Below are 18,136 nucleotides of genomic sequence, written 5' to 3' on the forward strand. Positions count from 1 at the left end.
GGACCCGCGTGTCTTGCTTGTCCCCCTCCGTGAGTGACCCGTGTGTCATGCTTATTCCCCTCTGTGAGTGACCGTGTGTCATGTTTGCCCCCTTCCATGAGTGACCCGCGTGTCACGCTTGTCCCCCTCCGCGAGTGAACCGCGTGTCACGCTTGTCCCCCTCCATGAGTGACCCGTGTGTCACGCTTGTCCTCCTCCATGAGTGGCCGTGTGTCATGCTTGTCCACCTCCGTGAGTGGCCGTGTGTCACTCTTGTCCGCCTCCGTGAGTGACCCAGGTGTTCCACGTGTCCCGCTCCATGAGTGACCTGCCTGTCACACTTGTCCCCCTCCGTGAGTGACCCGCGTGTCACACTTATCCCCCTCCATGAGTGACCATGTGTCACGCTTGTCCCCCTCTGTGAGTGACCATGTGTCACACTTGTGCTGCAGTCGAGGGCTCTGCCTGTGCCAGCTTCCATGCCCTTTCTTCCTTCTCTGCCCCACACCATTTCCCTCCCTTGCCCGTTCTTCTGTCCCCTGGGTGTTGGTGCTTCTGGGTCTGCCCCCTTTTACGTGTTGATAGTCTGGTTAGCCCCACCCACGTGTCTCTTGGCTTAAGTGTGTTATCCAATGCAAGCAATCCATGCTGAAAAGTTAGCGTTAGCTGTTCTGTCCCAGCCCTTCTCTCCTGTGTTGTCTCTTACTGCCCTGCCACCCCGTAGAACCTTCCAAGGTTTCCTTATTGCCTCCTCCTAAATTTAATCTGACAATGTGTTCCTGAGTCTGACTCCTGGAAAATATCCCTGTATCCATTGGTTTTTGTTTTTGTTTTTAACTTTTATTGAATGTAGCAGGTCATACATGGGGTAAATGTTGGGGTGAGGTTGACTCAGAGCCCTGGGTCAGGGCCCACTCCCTTGTCCTCAGGGCAGGGCCCACTCTCCTGCTCCTGTGTCATCATGGCAGGGTCAGCTCTCCTGTTCTTGTGTCCTCGGGGCCAGCTCTCCTGCTCCCGTTCAATTCACCAGATTGTTGCTGGCCATCAAGGCCTGGATGGCCTCCTACTCCTGTGGGTACTGGATCTTCTGGGTCATCAAGCAGGTGGCAAGTGGAGGCCCCTCAAAGTCTTCATTGAGTAGCTCACAGAAACCATTGATGTTGGCCGAGCTCAGCTTCTTGTCCTGAGGAGTTTGTGGCTCTGTTGATTTGTGCCTCCTGAATTCTCTGGTTCCATCGCATGCTACATCCGCCATGCACCCCACACACACGTCGGTGCTGCCCCTAGTGTCCACTTCTGCACGATCCAGCTCTCAGCACTGAGCATGGCCCCAGCCTGTGAGAAGAGGTCCGTGAGGCCTGTGGTGTGGGCAGTGCAGTCCTCACTTGGGCTGGACTCTAACAGTACCCCCTCCTCAAACGCCATCTCCTTGGCCTGCACTGCACCAGGCCGCAATCCAAAAAGCAGCAGCTGCTACAGCGGTGGCAGCCCAGGATCCCTGGGAGCTCACCGGAGCGTGGTTCCATGGTCCTGAGGTGGGAGGGCATGGACGATTCACATGACAGAATTTCCTTCTTTCTGGGAAACACCAGCACTGTGTTTTGGAGCTCTCAGTATGGTCCTTTGGTGGCTGACTGTGCAGTCACTGCTGTTCTGCGGATCAGACACAGTGTGCGATCGACGCCATCTTGGATGATCTTGGCTTGGGTATTTCTAACACATTGCGCTTTCCTCCAAAACAGGGCGCTCTCTTGGGGATGGACATTTCTGTGTAGCTCTGGAACACAGTCATCCTCCTCAGAATGCATTGAGGACCTCATCTTTTGAACCCCATGGACCCACTCCTGCCTCTGAATTTTTTTTTTCCCCAGAAGTTTCCCCCTCTTCTCTAGAGGTCTGAGAAACCATGACATACTGCTCTGCTCTTAAATGTCAGACCCATTAAAGAGAGATGCATCTCTCCATCTGGTTCCCGTGAGATGCAGGGTTTTATGAGTCCAGGCCTTCCTTTTTTTTTTTTTTTTTTTTTTTTTTTTTTTGAGACCTCCCTCATTAATGAATGTTTTATTGCAATAGCCTGCATTAACTGTCCAGTGCATTTTGCCTGTCACAGGTTTACTCTTAACTTTGTTACAGTTGTTGTTGTATGTCTGTTTTAGTAAGATTCGTAGTATGTTAACTTATTTTTATAATTTGTCAGTTATCAACATAAATTCCTATCAATATCTTTCACTCTGATGGTGCTGGTGAAAATGCTTGCTTTGTGGATAAGGATACAGTTCTTCCAGAATCCACGTCTAAATGCCTTTTGTTTGTGGTTTTTGTTTTTTTGAGACAGGGTCTCTCTGTGTAGCCTTGGCCGCCCTGAACCCCCTTGTAGACCAGTCTGACCTCGAACTCACATTGATCCACCTGCCTCAGCCTCCCGAGTGCTGGGATTAAAGGCGAGCGCCACCACTGCCTGGCCTAAATACCTTTCCTTAAGAAGCGCTTTTTTAATAGTCACAGATTTTTAAAAATTAATTATGGGTGCTCCTAGGCTCCTGTAACATGGCAACTCCGTAAAGGGTGGTCCGAGTCGGTTGTTGTGTTTCCACATGGCAGACCAGGCATGAATACCCGGGGGCTGGCAGGGTGGTTCCAGCCTCACACATGGCTTCTGAAGTGGCACCCGCTCTGCTTGTTTCCAGCCAGCTGAACAGGGGCAAAGAAGGGTCAAATCGAGTGGCCTCGCCTTTAGAGAGGGTCCAGGAGTCAGCGATGAGCTTCTTCTCGCCCATTGGCCCAGCTTTGCTGTGTTAGACCGGGGAGTGTCCTCTTCCGTCACACCAAGTGCCCTGCCGCGTGTGGTGGCAACACGGTCGCCTCTCGCCACGATAGTAGACTGGGAGAGTGGTTTCACAGTGGAACTTGGTGATCTGTGTTTTATTATTTTACTTGCTGTGCTAGGGATTGAACCCAGGGCCTAGGGCATGCTAGGCAAGTGCTGAACCCCTGAGCTACGCCCCTAGCCCAATGCAGTGGTCTTTAGCACACGAATGAAGATGTGTTTATTAAAAAATCAAACCCGGGAGGAGACGAGGATCTTGTTTGTGTTTTGTTTCGTACCTGTCTAGACCAACCCAATAGGTTCCAGACGCCACTGCATGAAGATCACAGTTCAGGGCCTCAGATCTCAGGGCTCAGTTCTAGCAATGTGGGCTTGTGATAAAGACAGATGAGCAGATAGACAGACGTGAGGCATAGAATTTCTCTCTACCTCACCACTCGTGTTTCCAGATTTCTACATTCAGTACAACTGTGTGTGTACACACGCATGAGTACAAGTGTATAGTGTGCATGGGTGTGAGCATGAGCATTTGTGTGTGTGAGCATGAGTGTGTAGTGTGCGTGGGTGTGTGCATGAGTATTTGTGTGTGTGTGAGTGAGTGTGTAGTGTGCATGGGTGTGTGCATGAGCATTTGTGTGTGTGAGCATGAGTGTGTAGTGTGCATGGGTGTGTGCATGTGCGTGTGAGCAGAGCATGAGTGTGTAGTGTGCATGGGTGTGTGCGTGAGTATTTGTGTGTGTGCGTGAGCATGAGTGTGTAGTGTGCATGGGTGTGTGCATGAGTGTGTAGTGTGCATGGGTGTGTGCATGAGTGTGTAGTGTGCATGGGTGTGTGCATGAGTATTTGTGTGTGTGTGAGTGAGTGTGTAGTGTGCATGGGTGTGTGCATGTGCATGTGAGCAGAGCATGAGTGTGTAGTGTGCATGGGTGTGTGCATGTGCATGTGAGCAGAGCATGAGTGTGTAGTGTGCATGGGTGTGTGCATGTGCATGTGAGCAGAGCATGAGTGTGTAGTGTGCATGGGTGTGTGCATGTGCATGTGAGCAGAGCATGAGTGTGTAGTGTGCATGGGTGTGTGCGTGAGTATTTGTGTGTGTGTGCGTGAGTGTGTAGTGTGCATGGGTGTGTATGAGTATTTCTGTGCGTGCACATATAGAGTCATGAAGTGTTTATCAGGTGTCTTGCCAGTCAGTCTACCTTGAAGTCAAACAGTTAATGCTCATTTCTCGCCACCGTGTCTCTCTGCTCTGAGAAGTGAGTATCAGTGTGCTATGGTTTAGCTTAACGTGTCAGCAGTGTGCCCCGTTGTCACGCTGTCACAGGATGAATTCCGCCTCTTGAAATATAAGTCTTTTCAGCTACTGTGCACAGCATCCTACGGCTCTAGCTGCCTCCTCTGTTTCCCACGCTGTACAGTATTTGTATAGTAAACACACTTATTAAATGTGTGTTATCTTTATATTTGAGATCTGCTGTTTACATGGCTGTCTTTTGTTAGTTTTTATTTCCAGGTTGCTTGTGGTAGGCTGGCGAGGTGGCTCAGCAGCAGCGGTGCTTCCTACACAAGCCTGGTGGCCCAGAACCCTGGTGAAGGTGGAAGGAGAAATTGCCCTGTGGTCTCCACCTCATGCCGTGGCATGCACACGTGCCCATGCGCGCGCGCACATACACATGAAAGGTTACTGAGTGTAGTGTGCAGTGTATTTACTATGACAACAAGTCTCTCTCTGTGAGTTAGTGAAGAGTCTCTTGAGACAGCAGGTGCTTGGCATGGGCTAGGGTAGTGAAAGACCAGGCGTGTTTGCCTGTGGTGTGCCTAGAAAATGTGAGCTTGGGTTTGCGCGGTGGCCCTCCGTGGCTTCAGCCACTTCTGGCCCTTGTCAGTTAAAAGGCTGGTTTTCCTGGCGACCTCTATTTGTACGTCATCCTGACAACTCATCTTGTTTAACGCTAGCCATTCTCTTAACTTCCCTAGAATAAATACATAGGGAGTATTTGTTTACTCTTTCTGTGTTGTGGGTTCGTTTGTTTTGCTGTGGGGGATTGAACCTAACACCTCGTGTACGGGGTACAGACCTTCTGTCCCGCCCCTTTTTGAGTTTTGAGACAGTGTATCCGGTGCTCTTGCTCCCCTGCTGTCCGCCTGGGGGCACCTACGTGTCTACCTTCACTGGCTGTGGCTGCTTTCCGCTCTTCGTGGGCTACATTGTCATTTTAAACATTCAGAGTGCTCAGAGGATGCTGGGCTGTTCCCTGGTGGCCCAGGGTATTTGATGTAAACACTGGCAGCTCCTTAAGCTGTAGCAGGCAGACTCTTGTCTTGTCGTCTGTAAAAGGCCAAAGCTAAGCGCATGTCCTAAGCCAAACATTTTTTGAAAGTGTGGATGTTAGCTGGGCATGGTGGCGCAGACCTTTAGTCTCAACACTCAGAGGCAGAGGCAGGCGGATTGCTGTGACTTAGAGGCCAGCCTGGACTACTGAGCAAGTTCCAGGACAGCCTGGGAGGAGGGGGGGAGAATGAAAAACAAAATCAAGGAAGGAAGGGGAGGAAGGGAGAGAGAAAAGAGAATGTTGCTGCTTGTGAACTGATAGCTAGATGGCCAAAAGGTTTTGTGACATCTGTGATGACCAAGACAGCAGTCCACAGCTCCGGTATGCGATGCCTGAGACTGAGGAATAAAGGGACCATTAGCTAACCTCTGTTACTCTTCTGCAACATAGGATACTATTGAGGTATTTGTTTTATTTGTTTTTTTTTGTTTTTGAGACTATGTAACTATGTACCTCTGGCTGGCCTTGAACTCTCTCATGAAGTTTAATTGTGCACCCCTACACCTCCCTCAACTAATCCCAGGATATAAATAAATATTTTTCTTTACTCTGTGGGAGTTTATTCTGAAAGGAGTTGGGAAAGCTTATTAATGACCTCTACAATTAAAAATGACGGATGCTTAAACACCATTTCCATGAATGGTAGTTCTACAACAGTGACGTCGTGGGCCAGTGAGATGCCTCTGGGCAGAGGTGCCTGCTGCCACGCCTGAAGACCTGCGCTGGTCTTTCCACGCCCACACGGTGCAGGAGAGACTAGGCTTCACACACACTGTCCTCTGACTTCCACGTCCATGCTATGGCACTTGTGGACACGGGTACACACACACACACACACACACACACACACACACACACACACACACACGCCCTGCAACCTGTGTGCACAAAGTAAAATAATATGTGATAAAGCCACCGTTCAAAACCTATTTTAAATATGTTCTCTAGGACCATTATTTCAGAGGTAAACGTGTCTATTTATCAGAAAGCAGATATTCAGAATTACAAGTGGAAGCTCTCCAGGTAGTCCTGGGAAGTGGTGAGCTTTAAGATAAACACGCCAAGGAGACACTTGCTGACACGTATGTTATATATACGTGTGTGTAGTGGGGTTGCATCCCTAGCTATAGGGTTTTTGTTGGTTTTTTTGTTTTTTGGTTGTTTTTTGTTTTGTTTTGTTTTTTGGGTTTTTTGGTGTTTTTTTTTTTTTTTTTGTAAGCTAATGTGCTCACTAATCCACAAGAGCCAAGGGGGATGTTTTGAGTTGTAACTCAGCCCTGCCTCTGTGACAAGTACTGTGGGGGGGGGGGGTACACTCATTCCCAGCATGCCAGTGACACTTGCTAGAATCACTTCCAGGGGAGCTGCACACACACACAGACACTTTGGAAGGACAAGTAGAGATGTTCATTTTGATGGGAGCATGTCTTCGTTTTATTAAGCCCTTTGAAACAGGACAAAAGGAACATCCAGCCACGTTTACAGATTTATCACCGATTCTGAAGTAAGGCACTGCCTGGACTACTGTAGAAGGCCGGCCTTGGTTGGTTCCTAGTGTCAGGATGAGTTCCATTATAAGAGAGATGACTTTCAGGAGTATTGTCAACTGTGCTTTCTGCATTATTTGATTGATCTATATCTTTATTAAAATCCTCTTCTTGTCTATTGGTTTTCTTGATTTTTTTTTTTCTGCTTTTTCTTTGTTGATATGTTTTTCTCTTCCTTGGTTTTCATGATACAACCCCCCCCCCCTTTTTTTTTTTCAAATTACATATATTTATTTGTATGTGCGTGGGTGCATGGGACCAAGGGTTGAATTTAGGTTGTCAGTCTTTTTTTTTTTTTTTTTTTTTTTTTTTAATTTATGTGCTTTGGTGTAGGGGTGTCAGATCTTGGAGTTACAGACAGTTGTGAGCTGCCGCCTGGGTGCCGGAAATTGAACCCGAGTCCTTTGGAAGAGCAGGCAGTGCTCTTAACCACTGGGCCATCTCTCCAGCCCAGGTTGTAAGTCTTGACAGGGAGTGCCTTCTACCCACCGAGCCTTCTCACCGCTTCCCATGATCCTTGCTGCTCTCCTTCCCACTGTCACCACATTGTAAATCCTGGTCATGCCTACGCGCCATCCTCACTCCATATTTTTTGATACGTAGAGGCCCTTCAAGGAGTAGTGCAAGTGGGAGTGTTGGGAGAATTTGCTTTGTTGTGGTTTTAGCCGCCTTTTCATTGATAGGGCCAGGAAGGCCCACATGTGCTGGTCTTACAGCGGATCTGTGAGGTGAAGGCAGCATGAGAACGCAAGCCAGTTCTGTTTCACCTCAGCTAGAGGCTCTGGGCTGTGAGGGTCTCAGTCAGACCAATTCTTTATTTCTTTATTTCTTTTTGTTTGTTTGTTTTTTGTTTTTTCGAGACAGAGTTCTCTGTGTAGCCCTGGCTATCCTGAACTCGCTTTGTAGATCAGGCTGGCCTTGAACTCTGAGTGGTCCACCTGCCTCTGCCTCCTGAGTGCTGGGATTAAAGGATGTGCGCCACCACGCCCAGCTTCGTTTCTTTCTTTCTTTCTTTCTTTCTTTTTTTTTAAGATTTTTTTTTAATTTATTATTATGTATGCAGTGCTCTGTCTGCATGTACACCTGCAGGCCAGAAGAGGGCATCAGTTCACATTATAGATGGTTATAAGCCACCATGTGGTTGCTGGGAATTGAACTCATGACCTCTGGAGGAGCAGTCAGTGCTCTTACCCGCCATCTCTCCAGCCCCCATTCTTTATTTCTACATGGTATTAAAGGCTTCATTTCATCCTCTTCTTATCTCTGCCCCTCCCCCATCACTGTTAACCATTAACTCGGTGTAAACTCATTTTTACATTGGCTTTAAGAGAACTAAAAGAATAAAGAATAAAACCGTCCTGCCTGTGCCTCCCTAAAAGGAATAATGAGGGGGTTTGTACATATATATGTTTTTCTCTCTTGTTTTAGTTATTCCAACAACCAGATTGTTAGTGTAAATAGTCAAAGGCTCTGACAGCAGGATCATTATGGGATGCCAGCTTCCTTTTGACTGGTACCACACACGGTGTTATGCATTATGATCTGTGGTGTGAGCTCTGTAAACACGGGAGAAGACAAAGTTAATTATTTGTGTTTTAAAGGTGTGCCTGAGCCCAGAAATGACACCACAGTGGCGTTGTCAGTCACTTGTACGTTAATGTCTCTATAGTGATGTGTTTGCCTAACTAAGCTAATGGACTGTACGGTAAACTTTGTGACTCGATGTTTGGTATGTGTTTTTTTTTTTTTTTTTTTTTAGCATACACACAAACACACGCACATCCTGCTACTCCCTTTTCAAAGAGGTTTGAAGGCCCATGAGAAAAATGCAGTTACTATGAATTAGTAAATCAGAGTAAAAGTGCAAGGGGCGGGCCCGGGGATGGGAATGAAGCTGTCGCTGCCTCCTCCCTCCCTGACGAACTGAACCACCGCAGAGCCCTCTGTGCTTACTTCGGCCCTTAAGCGCTCACAAGCCATCCGCTGTCCGCCTCTTCTTCCCATGCTCAAGCCTCAAAGACCACTTCTGTCTTTCACCCCCAAAACCGCAAGAGTCACACTTTCCCCTTCTCCCTCTCATGTCCACTAGGCCCCAAACCGTTTTCTCACAGAGATAGGCCTGATTTTGTTCCGCCAATGGCAACCTGAGTCCACCTCAGTGATCTCACCCCTACCCTACCCCCAACCCCCACCCTTCTCCCCACGCCCACCCTGGGGTTACTGTGATGACAGCAAACAAAGCCCTAGGCCCTGCGCCCACTCCCAGACCGCTCCGCCCCTGGCTCCCCCTTGTCCCCCCTTTCCGTGCGCCTTTGCTTGTTCTGGGTCTCTTCACATCTCACTTGGCCTTTACGTTCCCCCCTGATCTTGACTTCAGGAAACCCCACATCGCTCTTTCTCGTATTGCCACGCAACCAGGGAAGAGGCCAAAGCTGCTTAGGACTGGAATTTCTGCAATGCAGGACTCTCTTTAAGGAAAATAGAGACAAAAGTGGAGTAGGGTGAGAGGCCTATGCAGACGCCGGGTCCTGGTGTGAACGTTTGCTCCAGTGTCCGACTCTCCGTCACAAATGGTGACGGTGTGTATATCCAACCGAGTGGATGTTTTCCTCCCGTGCTCTGCACACTGTGAAAGAGGGAAAGATGTCTGAATTTGCCACATACCACCCCCCAGGTTCTCCCCAGGAATTTCCATGGTGTTTACAGTTGGATGTACAGTATGTACTTTTTGGATGGAGGAGGGGGCAGGGTATGAGCAGACGGCTAACTGAATGCTGGTGTTGCCTACATAGCATTTAAATGAACTCGGTAGAAGTGAACAGCTGGGTTCCGAGGCTCTTCGTATCAGCTCACGGTAAAAAGCAACCTCAGCACCAGGTCTTCATATGGCCCTTGGAATAGAGCATGTCCTTCTGCGTGTCAGCGCTAGCAGCTAAGCTTTGTTGGGTGCTTGCATATGTGAGCCATTGCACAGCGCCTGGACACACGTTCTGCTTTGCCGACCACAGTAAAATGTGTACACAGACAACATTTGCTGCTAACCCAGGGGCTCTCCTGACTCATGGTTACTGCCTCATTGCCTGTATGGAAGGTTAGAAAACCCCCTCTTCAGACTGGAAGAAAGCCAGAGGCAGGAGGCTGCCTCCTGGAGCACCTCTTGTGGCCTTTGGTGTGGTGTCACCTCCGACGTGCTAAGTCTGTTGGCTTCCGCCCCAGAGATCATAGGCTTATCACTCTGATAGTCAGCACGGGGTCTTCTCTCCTGTTGAGGGCATGTCTGTGTTTAACCTCTGCCGTTGTCTCCCAAGCTGCCTGCGGATGCCTGACCGCAGTGAGCTAGCTTCAGAGCCACCTGTTACAAAGGTCTGCAGCGGGTTGTCCGTTTGGACGTTGAAGGATGCCCGTCCGTGCCAATCATTTTCGCCTTGGTGTAATTACTAGCGACTTTTTCTTGCTAGCAGTATTGGTTTGTGCTCGGTAGCTAAGGAGCCTGGTCCCTGTGGTTCTGCACAGCAGCCTGCATTAAATGTTCATCCTGGGCTGTGCCCTGGGGACATTCAGATAAAAGGAACTACCTGCTAGGAGAGGAGCGAACCAGGTGGAAGGGACAGCAGGGAGTCGGCAGGACCGCGCTGAGGGAGGGCCAGGGTCAGGTCCACCTTCTTTCCAGTCCCACTGCTGGAGGAGCAGGGCATGTTACCCCCATCTGCCTTTCTCTATCTTGCCCTTGAGCAGTTTTTTGAGGGCCAGCAGGGTGAGCAGCTGGCTGAAATACCCGGCAATGCCCCTAGGCGTCCCCACACCCGAGCTGCAAGGATTGGCGGACTCAAGGGTCAGGACCAGAACAGGGGTCCTTGGAGGTGTGAACAGACAGGCGCCCCATCTTTAGGAGGAGTGGGAAGGGGTGTTGTGAACCTCTGAGACTGTGGAAATTGGCGTTGTTTTCCTAGCCTTGGCTTCAGGCACAGTCTGTTTGCCCTGGGAGCGAACTCCAGGTGAGTGGACGTACGAGGAAAACCAGCTCAGCTCTGAGCCGCCTGGAGTTCGCCTGGATGGAAGGGATGTACAAATGTAAGCAAGGCTGCCTAGCAGGGCCCCTTAGAAAGGCTCTGTTGGGCACGGTGGGAACAGGAAGATCAGTAGTTCAAGGCCAACCTGTTCAATGAGAGTCCATCCCCCCCCCCACCCTTGCAAAAAGAAAAGGAAGAAAAAGAAAGGATTGCACTGTAAGCTGGATACGAATAAAGGCTCCATCAGTCTCTCCGCCTAAGGCAGTGGCACCCTTCTCTGGAGTCTTGCTGAGGTATGGCCATTGCCCCTGCTATTTTTTCCAATAGAACATTTTCTCGGTAAGGAGACCTCCCTCTCTGCCCCCCAAATATGAACGAGTGCTTTGCTGTGTATGTTTCTGTGTATCGTGTCTGTGCCTGGTGCCCTCAGAGGTCAGAAGAGAGAGGACATTAGATTTCCTGGAACTGGAGTTATAGATGGCTGTGAGCCACCATGTGGGTGCTGGGAATCATCAAACCAGTGTCTTCTGGAACAGCAGCCAGTGCTTATAACCATTAATATGTATAGCAGCTTACCTCAGAGTTGCCATCCTACTGCCCCAGCCTCCAGAGTGTTTGCGTTAGCGCATATACCACCACCAGGGGAGACAGAGGCAGGCAGATCTCTGTGACTTCAAGGCCAGCGTGGTCTACAAAGGGAGTCCAGGATACACAGAGAGACCTTGTCTTCAAAAAGTCAAAAACCAAAAGTCAAAAACAGCATCTATTACTACATTTAGCTTAAGTGCAGTAGTTAATTTAACCCTCCCAGACCTGTGCCTAGCACACGGTAAAACAATCAGTAGGTGGTGAATGAAATTCCTAGTAGAATGTTAGCTTGTGTGGGGCCCACAGGGACTAAAGCACTTATAAATCCATTGTCCTGCGTGATAAATAGAACCCAAATGACCATTGTCGAGGGACTTCGGGGCCTTTGTATGTATTGTTTCATTGCTCAAAACTCTATCATCACCCCAGCCCGTCACCCCAGCCCGTCACCCCTGCCCGTCACCCCAGCCCGTCATCCCGTTTCTTGCTTTCCTTTCTTTATTACCTTAAAAACCACCTCCTGGGGAGTCCTCCTAAGTCCTGCAGGTAAACTTGAGTGTGCCATGTCCTGGGCCCCTCCTGTGTTTTCTGTTAACCCAGCCAGAGCATGTTCTGTCTTTACTATTGCTTATCAGCCCCCTGACTAAGCTCAGGAAGTGTGGCCTTACCTCTTTTGTATCCCTCAACCCACTCTGGCCCCGTGGCACCTGGCCCATGACTGGGGAGCTCCTTGCATTCTGAGTGAAAGCCATTAAGGAGTACCCCAGTGCTGGGGGGCGGGGGCGGCGGTGATGACCTCTGTTCAGTGTTCTGAGTCCTCAAAGCCAAGGACAACGGGTAGACGTGAGCTCCTACAGCAGCGGCTACCCATGGCTGACATGAGTTAGCACTGGTAGAGAAGAAGCCGTCCGGAGGTGAAAGATTCTGTTCTGCTCGCCTGATTAGCACAGGGAAGTCACTTAAACTTCTTTGTCCCGTGTCGTCCTGGGTTCCAGTGTAGGCAGTAATGATGCCTGAATCCATGGGTTATCCTGAGGACTACTGAGCTTGTATGGGAAAGCTGTTTGTAGACTGTAAAGTGCTGCGCCCACGAGAAGCCATGTCATCCTGCAGAGAGAGCGTTGCTTTGGCCTTACAGTGCAGTGTCAAACCTTCGGCTTCCACAGCTTACGTTCTGGAAGCTTGTTGCTCCTGCCCAGGGTAAGCCAGCGTGACATTGGCGCCCCTGTGGTGCTTCGAATGAGAGTGGCTCCCATAGGCTCATATGTTTGAACGTTTGAATGTTCATACTGGTTGGGAAGGATTTGGAAGTGTGTCTCCAGGAGTGAACTTGGAGTTTTAAAAAGCCCCAACCAATTTCTAGTTAGTGCCCCGTCCCTCTCCCTCCTGCTTGTGGATCAGACTGCACTCTCAGTGACTGCCCCAGCACGACGCCTGCTGCTGCCATGCCAGCCATGCCAGTCATGGGCTCGCCCTCTGAAACTATAAGCAGGCCTCTTATTGAGTGCTTCCTTTATACGCTGCCTTGGTCACGGTGCTCTGTTACAGACAGCGCCCAAAACACGTGCTGGCTATTGTCCTTGTCACTGAGTGCCCCGTGTCTTTCAGGAGTCAGGGTGGGCCATGGTAGGTGCCAGGGAGAGTAAGGAGCTCAGATTTGAAGCCAGTTACTGTTAGCGTGCTGGGAGCAGAGAGGGCAGGGCTCTGCTTCAGCTGGGCGCTGAGGAGTAAGTCCAGCAGAGAGAGGAGGGGGTTGTGTCGGGCACCACCCTGAAGTGGCAGAGCTGAAACCGCTGCAGGCCATGTGTGTCTGCGGGTGAGGGGTTGGCACTGGTCGTCATTTGGCTTTATCATGCTTGCTGGAGAGGGGGGCGGCTGACGTGAAGTCACAGCGCGTTGCTGCCGTGCTCTCTGAGGTTGTTACCTTTCAGACTTTCTTCTTTGCTGGGGAAAGACCGGGCTCCAGTCTCTCCTGGCATCGAAGTTGGTTCCTGCCAGTTCCTGGGCTGAGATGCTGGAAACAGCAGGGAAACGGCACTGTAAAACCCCACGGTCTCTCTTGTAAGCCCATTTACTTCTTTCATGCTAAGGCATGCCCTGGAGTTTTTATTCTTGCATCGTCACAAGTTGCTTTGCAGGGCAGTTCTGTTTAATAGCCGTTCCCCCACCCTATACTGTCAAATGCAGTTAATAGATGTTCTCGGAAGCCTTATATTTTGAAGATGATGGTTAAAAGCTCCTGCATCCAAGCACTGTATGTACAGAACAAGGAGAGGAAATGCCACAGGCCTGCCCTCACTAGAAAGCAAACAGCGCGAGGGAGGCAGCGTTGGGCAGAGGCTGCAGCACACCCAAGGCATGAACTTACAGAGGAGCAGGAGACAGAAGCCTGGCAGCCGAACAGACTCTGGTGGAAGAGTTCCAGGAAGCAAAAACTGCAGGGAGGTCAGCGGCTGACTGGAAGTTACCTAGCTGTGGGAGAGAGGTCTAACTAAAGGAAGAGCTCACCTCAGATAGAGGGACAAGCCAGAGGATGTTAAGGCAGTGAAGGAGGCGGAATAGACAGTAAGTCACCAGGCTCTCAGGACGGTGGCCGTCAGACTTCAGCCCTAAACCACGTGTGCGCTGAGTTGTGTTTCTTTTCTGTGGCTTACTGCCACTCCAGGGACCCTCCTTCCTGCTTAGACTCCCAAGCAAGCCTGTCAGGAAAGGTACAAAGCACATAAGACACTGACAGGAAACTCAGAATAAAAGGGGTGTGAGTGGACATGCCATCACCCACGTACTCCACAGTGTGTGTGTGTGTGTTCTCACGGAGTGTAAGTATAACTCAGTGTTTCTGGTTCTCAGGTTTGTGTAATGTAATTACATAAAAGTATATCTACTTCTTATAAAGCCGTTGACAACCCCTGCACCTGGGGAGAGGCTCACACGGGGTCTGTGGCTGTGGCTCTACTGCTGTGGTACTTGCCTGGCTTTCACAACGCCCTGGGTTCAGTTCTAAGCAGCATAAACCGCACGTGGTGGCATATGCTTCTTGTTGAACGCTCAGAAGCTGGAGGTAGGCAGAAGACCGTGAGCTCGGGCGGGGCCGTGCTAGGCAAGCCCTCTATGAAGTGAATAGCATCCCCAGGTGGGTGGGGCCTGAGCATTCCACCCTTCATCTCAGCTGTCTGTGCAGTTTGTCTAATGCGCTAACATAAACTGCTAACAGATACTTGCAGTTTGAGCCGCGATAAAAATTTCGAATTTGTTACCTAATTTAACCTTTGTAGCCATCCTTAGACATTGCTATCCCCTCCCCCCACCACCACCAAACAGAGATGGTAAACACAAGGCCTTAGGGTGACCTTAGGGACGGAGCAGGACTCAGTCCGGAACATACAGCTATGTAGAGATTAAGGGTAGCATGGCGTTTTAGACTTTGACACAGCGAAGTCTTCTTGTTCCCCTTCCCCAGTCCCTGAGTCCTAACCTCATCAGTCTGGTGTATAAATGCTGCCCCCTCTCTCCATGTCCAGGATCAACAGGAGACCTTGTATAGCGCTCCACCACGTCGCATGCAGAACCCAGCCCTTCCCTTCGCCTCTTCTCCCTGCTACAGCTGTTGTGCATCCGAGTATAAGACTTGAGGGAGAAGCAAGCCGGCTTGAGCAAGCACGAGGCTTCCCCTCCCCTGCTGCCTGCCAGCCTGTAATGACATGATGCCTTTTTATTCTCTTTCGTGTCTTTCAGGAATGTTTACCCTTGCGGAAGTTGCTTCACTCAATGACATCCAGCCGACATACCGAATCCTGAAGCCGTGGTGGGACGTGTTTATGGATTACCTGGCGGTCGTTATGCTGATGGTAGCCATCTTCGCGGGGACCATGCAGCTCACCAAAGACCAGGTGGTCTGCTTGCCGGTGTTGCCGTCGCCTGCAAACCCAAAGGCGCACACAGCTCCCGGGGACACTGACGTCCCCACCGAAGTCCCGAAGGTGCAAACAGCCACTCACCAGGACCAGAACGGGCAGACCGCAAACGACGTTCCCTTTGGCACGTCTGCTGTGACGCCTGACGTACCCCTCCAGACCACCCGTGCGCATGCGGAGTCCACCTCCACCTTCCCAAACCAGGAGGCCAAGAAGGAGAAGAGAGATCCAACAGGCCGGAAAACCAACTTGGATTTTCAGCAGTATGTGTTTATCAACCAGATGTGCTACCATCTGGCCCTCCCTTGGTACTCCAAGTACTTCCCCTACCTCGCCCTGATCCACACCATCATCCTTATGGTCAGTAGCAACTTTTGGTTCAAATATCCCAAAACCTGCTCCAAAGTTGAGCATTTCGTCTCAATATTAGGAAAGTGTTTCGAATCTCCCTGGACCACTAAAGCCCTGTCTGAGACAGCCTGCGAGGACTCTGAGGAAAACAAGCAAAGGATAACAGGCGCCCAGACCCTGCCAAAGCACGTCTCCACCAGCAGCGACGAGGGCAGCCCCAGCGCCAGCACCCCCATGATCAACAAAACTGGCTTCAAGTTCTCGGCGGAGAAGCCGGTGATCGAAGTCCCCGGCATGACGATCCTGGACAAGAAAGACGGGGAGCAGGCCAAAGCCCTGTTTGAGAAAGTCAGGAAATTCCGTGCCCATGTAGAGGACAGTGACTTGATCTATAAGCTCTATGTGGTCCAGACCCTTATCAAGACGGCCAAGTTCATTTTCATCCTCTGCTATACCGCGAACTTCGTCAACGCCATCAGCTTCGAGCACGTGTGCAAGCCGAAGGTCGAGCACCTGACCGGGTACGAGGTGTTCGAGTGCACTCACAACATGGCGTACATGTTGAAAAAGCTCCTCATCAGCTACATCTCCGTCATCTGCGTCTACGGCTTCATCTGCCTCTACACTCTCTTCTGGCTGTTCAGGATCCCCCTGAAGGAGTACTCTTTTGAGAAGGTCCGAGAAGAAAGCAGCTTCAGTGACATCCCAGATGTCAAGAACGACTTCGCCTTTCTTCTGCACATGGTCGACCAGTACGACCAGCTCTACTCCAAGCGCTTCGGGGTGTTCCTATCGGAGGTCAGCGAGAACAAACTGAGGGAAATTAGTTTGAACCACGAGTGGACTTTCGAGAAACTCAGGCAGCACATGGTCCGCAACGCCCAGGACAAGCAGGAGCTGCACCTCTTCATGCTGTCTGGGGTGCCCGACGCGGTCTTTGACCTCACGGACCTGGATGTGCTGAAACTTGAGCTGATCCCCGAAGCGAAAATCCCTGCCAAGATCTCTCAGATGACCAACCTGCAGGAGCTGCACCTCTGCCACTGCCCTGCAAAGGTCGAGCAGACCGCTTTCAGCTTCCTCCGGGATCACCTGAGGTGCCTTCACGTGAAGTTCACCGATGTGGCCGAAATCCCTGCCTGGGTGTATTTGCTGAAAAACCTCCGGGAGCTGTACCTCGTGGGCAACCTGAACTCGGAGAACAACAAGATGATCGGACTCGAGTCCCTGCGGGAGCTGCGGCACCTGAAGATCCTGCACGTGAAGAGTAACCTCACCAAAGTCCCCTCCAACATAACCGATGTGGCCCCGCACCTCACGAGGCTCGTCATCCACAACGACGGCACCAAGCTCCTGGTGCTCAACAGCCTGAAGAAGATGATGAATGTCGCCGAGCTGGAGCTGCAGAACTGCGAGCTGGAGAGAATCCCGCACGCCATCTTCAGCCTCTCTAACCTGCAGGAGCTGGACTTGAAGTCGAACAGCATACGCACGATCGAGGAGATAATCAGCTTCCAGCATCTGAAGCGGCTGACTTGCCTAAAACTGTGGCACAATAAAATTGTGACCATCCCGCCCTCCATCACCCACGTCAAGAACTTGGAGTCACTTTATTTCTCCAACAACAAGCTCGAGTCCTTGCCGGTGGCAGTATTTAGTTTACAGAAGCTCCGGTGCCTGGACGTCAGCTATAACAACATCTCCACCATCCCCATAGAGATAGGCTTGCTCCAGCACCTGCAACATTTGCATATCACAGGGAACAAAGTGGACGCTCTGCCAAAACAGTTGTTTAAGTGCGTGAAGTTGAGGACTTTGAACCTGGGGCAGAACTGTATCAGCTCCCTGCCTGAGAAAATCGGTCAGCTGTCCCAGCTCACCCAGCTGGAGTTGAAGGGCAACTGCCTGGACCGCCTGCCAGCCCAGCTGGGCCAGTGTCGGATGCTGAAGAAAAGCGGGCTTGTTGTGGAAGACCAACTGTTTGACACGCTGCCACTGGAAGTCAAAGAGGCATTGAATCAAGACGTAAATGTCCCCTTTGCAAATGGGATTTAAACTTAAGCGTAATGCGGGCACATCCCCATGCGTGCGGGGGACAGCTTCCTGGGCGGCAGATGCTCACTTGCAAGAAACTACAAGACAACACGCATTTTAGGAGTAGATATGCCCTCTAAACAAAACACGATGCGCAGAGGCTGATAGCAGACAAAACTGGGTGTTCAATGTTCGTAGTGTTTTAAGTCATTCGTTTCCAAATCTTTTTCTTTCCTTTTTGTTTTTTCTTTGTTTTGTTTTGTTTTTCTTCTTCTGGGGAAAGGGAAGGAAAAATTATAATCACTGATCTTGGTTCTCTCTCAATTGTAAGTTGGGTGCGGCTGCTGGCTGAATGTTTACACATCGCTTGCCTGCTAACGTACATGATTAAATTGACTTTCTTACTAGATCGCCTTTTTTTTTTTTCTTTTTTCTTTTTGAGGTGTCGTGATTTATTTTTGCTTAACTGGTGTGATGTTGCTTCACCTTCGATCACTGAAGACACAAGGGGCCAAACTTACACATTTAGATTTGCTAAGATGTTGACTTCTTT

The 18,136-nt window shown here is 50.2% G+C and overlaps 1 protein-coding gene across 4 annotated transcripts in view; it reads left to right on the forward strand.

The window, feature by feature from the left end:
* Lrrc8d (leucine rich repeat containing 8 VRAC subunit D) overlaps positions 1–17,629 on the forward strand; it is a 111,093-nt gene extending 93,464 nt beyond the window's left edge. For all 4 annotated transcript variants that reach the window (XM_051170608.1, XM_051170607.1, XM_051170609.1 and 1 more), the window contains exon 3: positions 15,020–17,629. In XM_051170608.1, the coding sequence (XP_051026565.1) occupies positions 15,022–17,604 (2,583 nt within the window). In that variant the 5' untranslated portion in view covers positions 15,020–15,021 and the 3' untranslated portion in view covers positions 17,605–17,629. The remainder of the gene's footprint in view (positions 1–15,019) is intronic.
* Positions 17,630–18,136: the final 507 nt, after the last annotated feature.

The sequence above is a fragment of the Acomys russatus genome, chromosome 28 (genome assembly GCF_903995435.1).
Source record: "Acomys russatus chromosome 28, mAcoRus1.1, whole genome shotgun sequence".
NCBI lineage: Eukaryota > Metazoa > Chordata > Mammalia > Rodentia > Muridae > Acomys > Acomys russatus.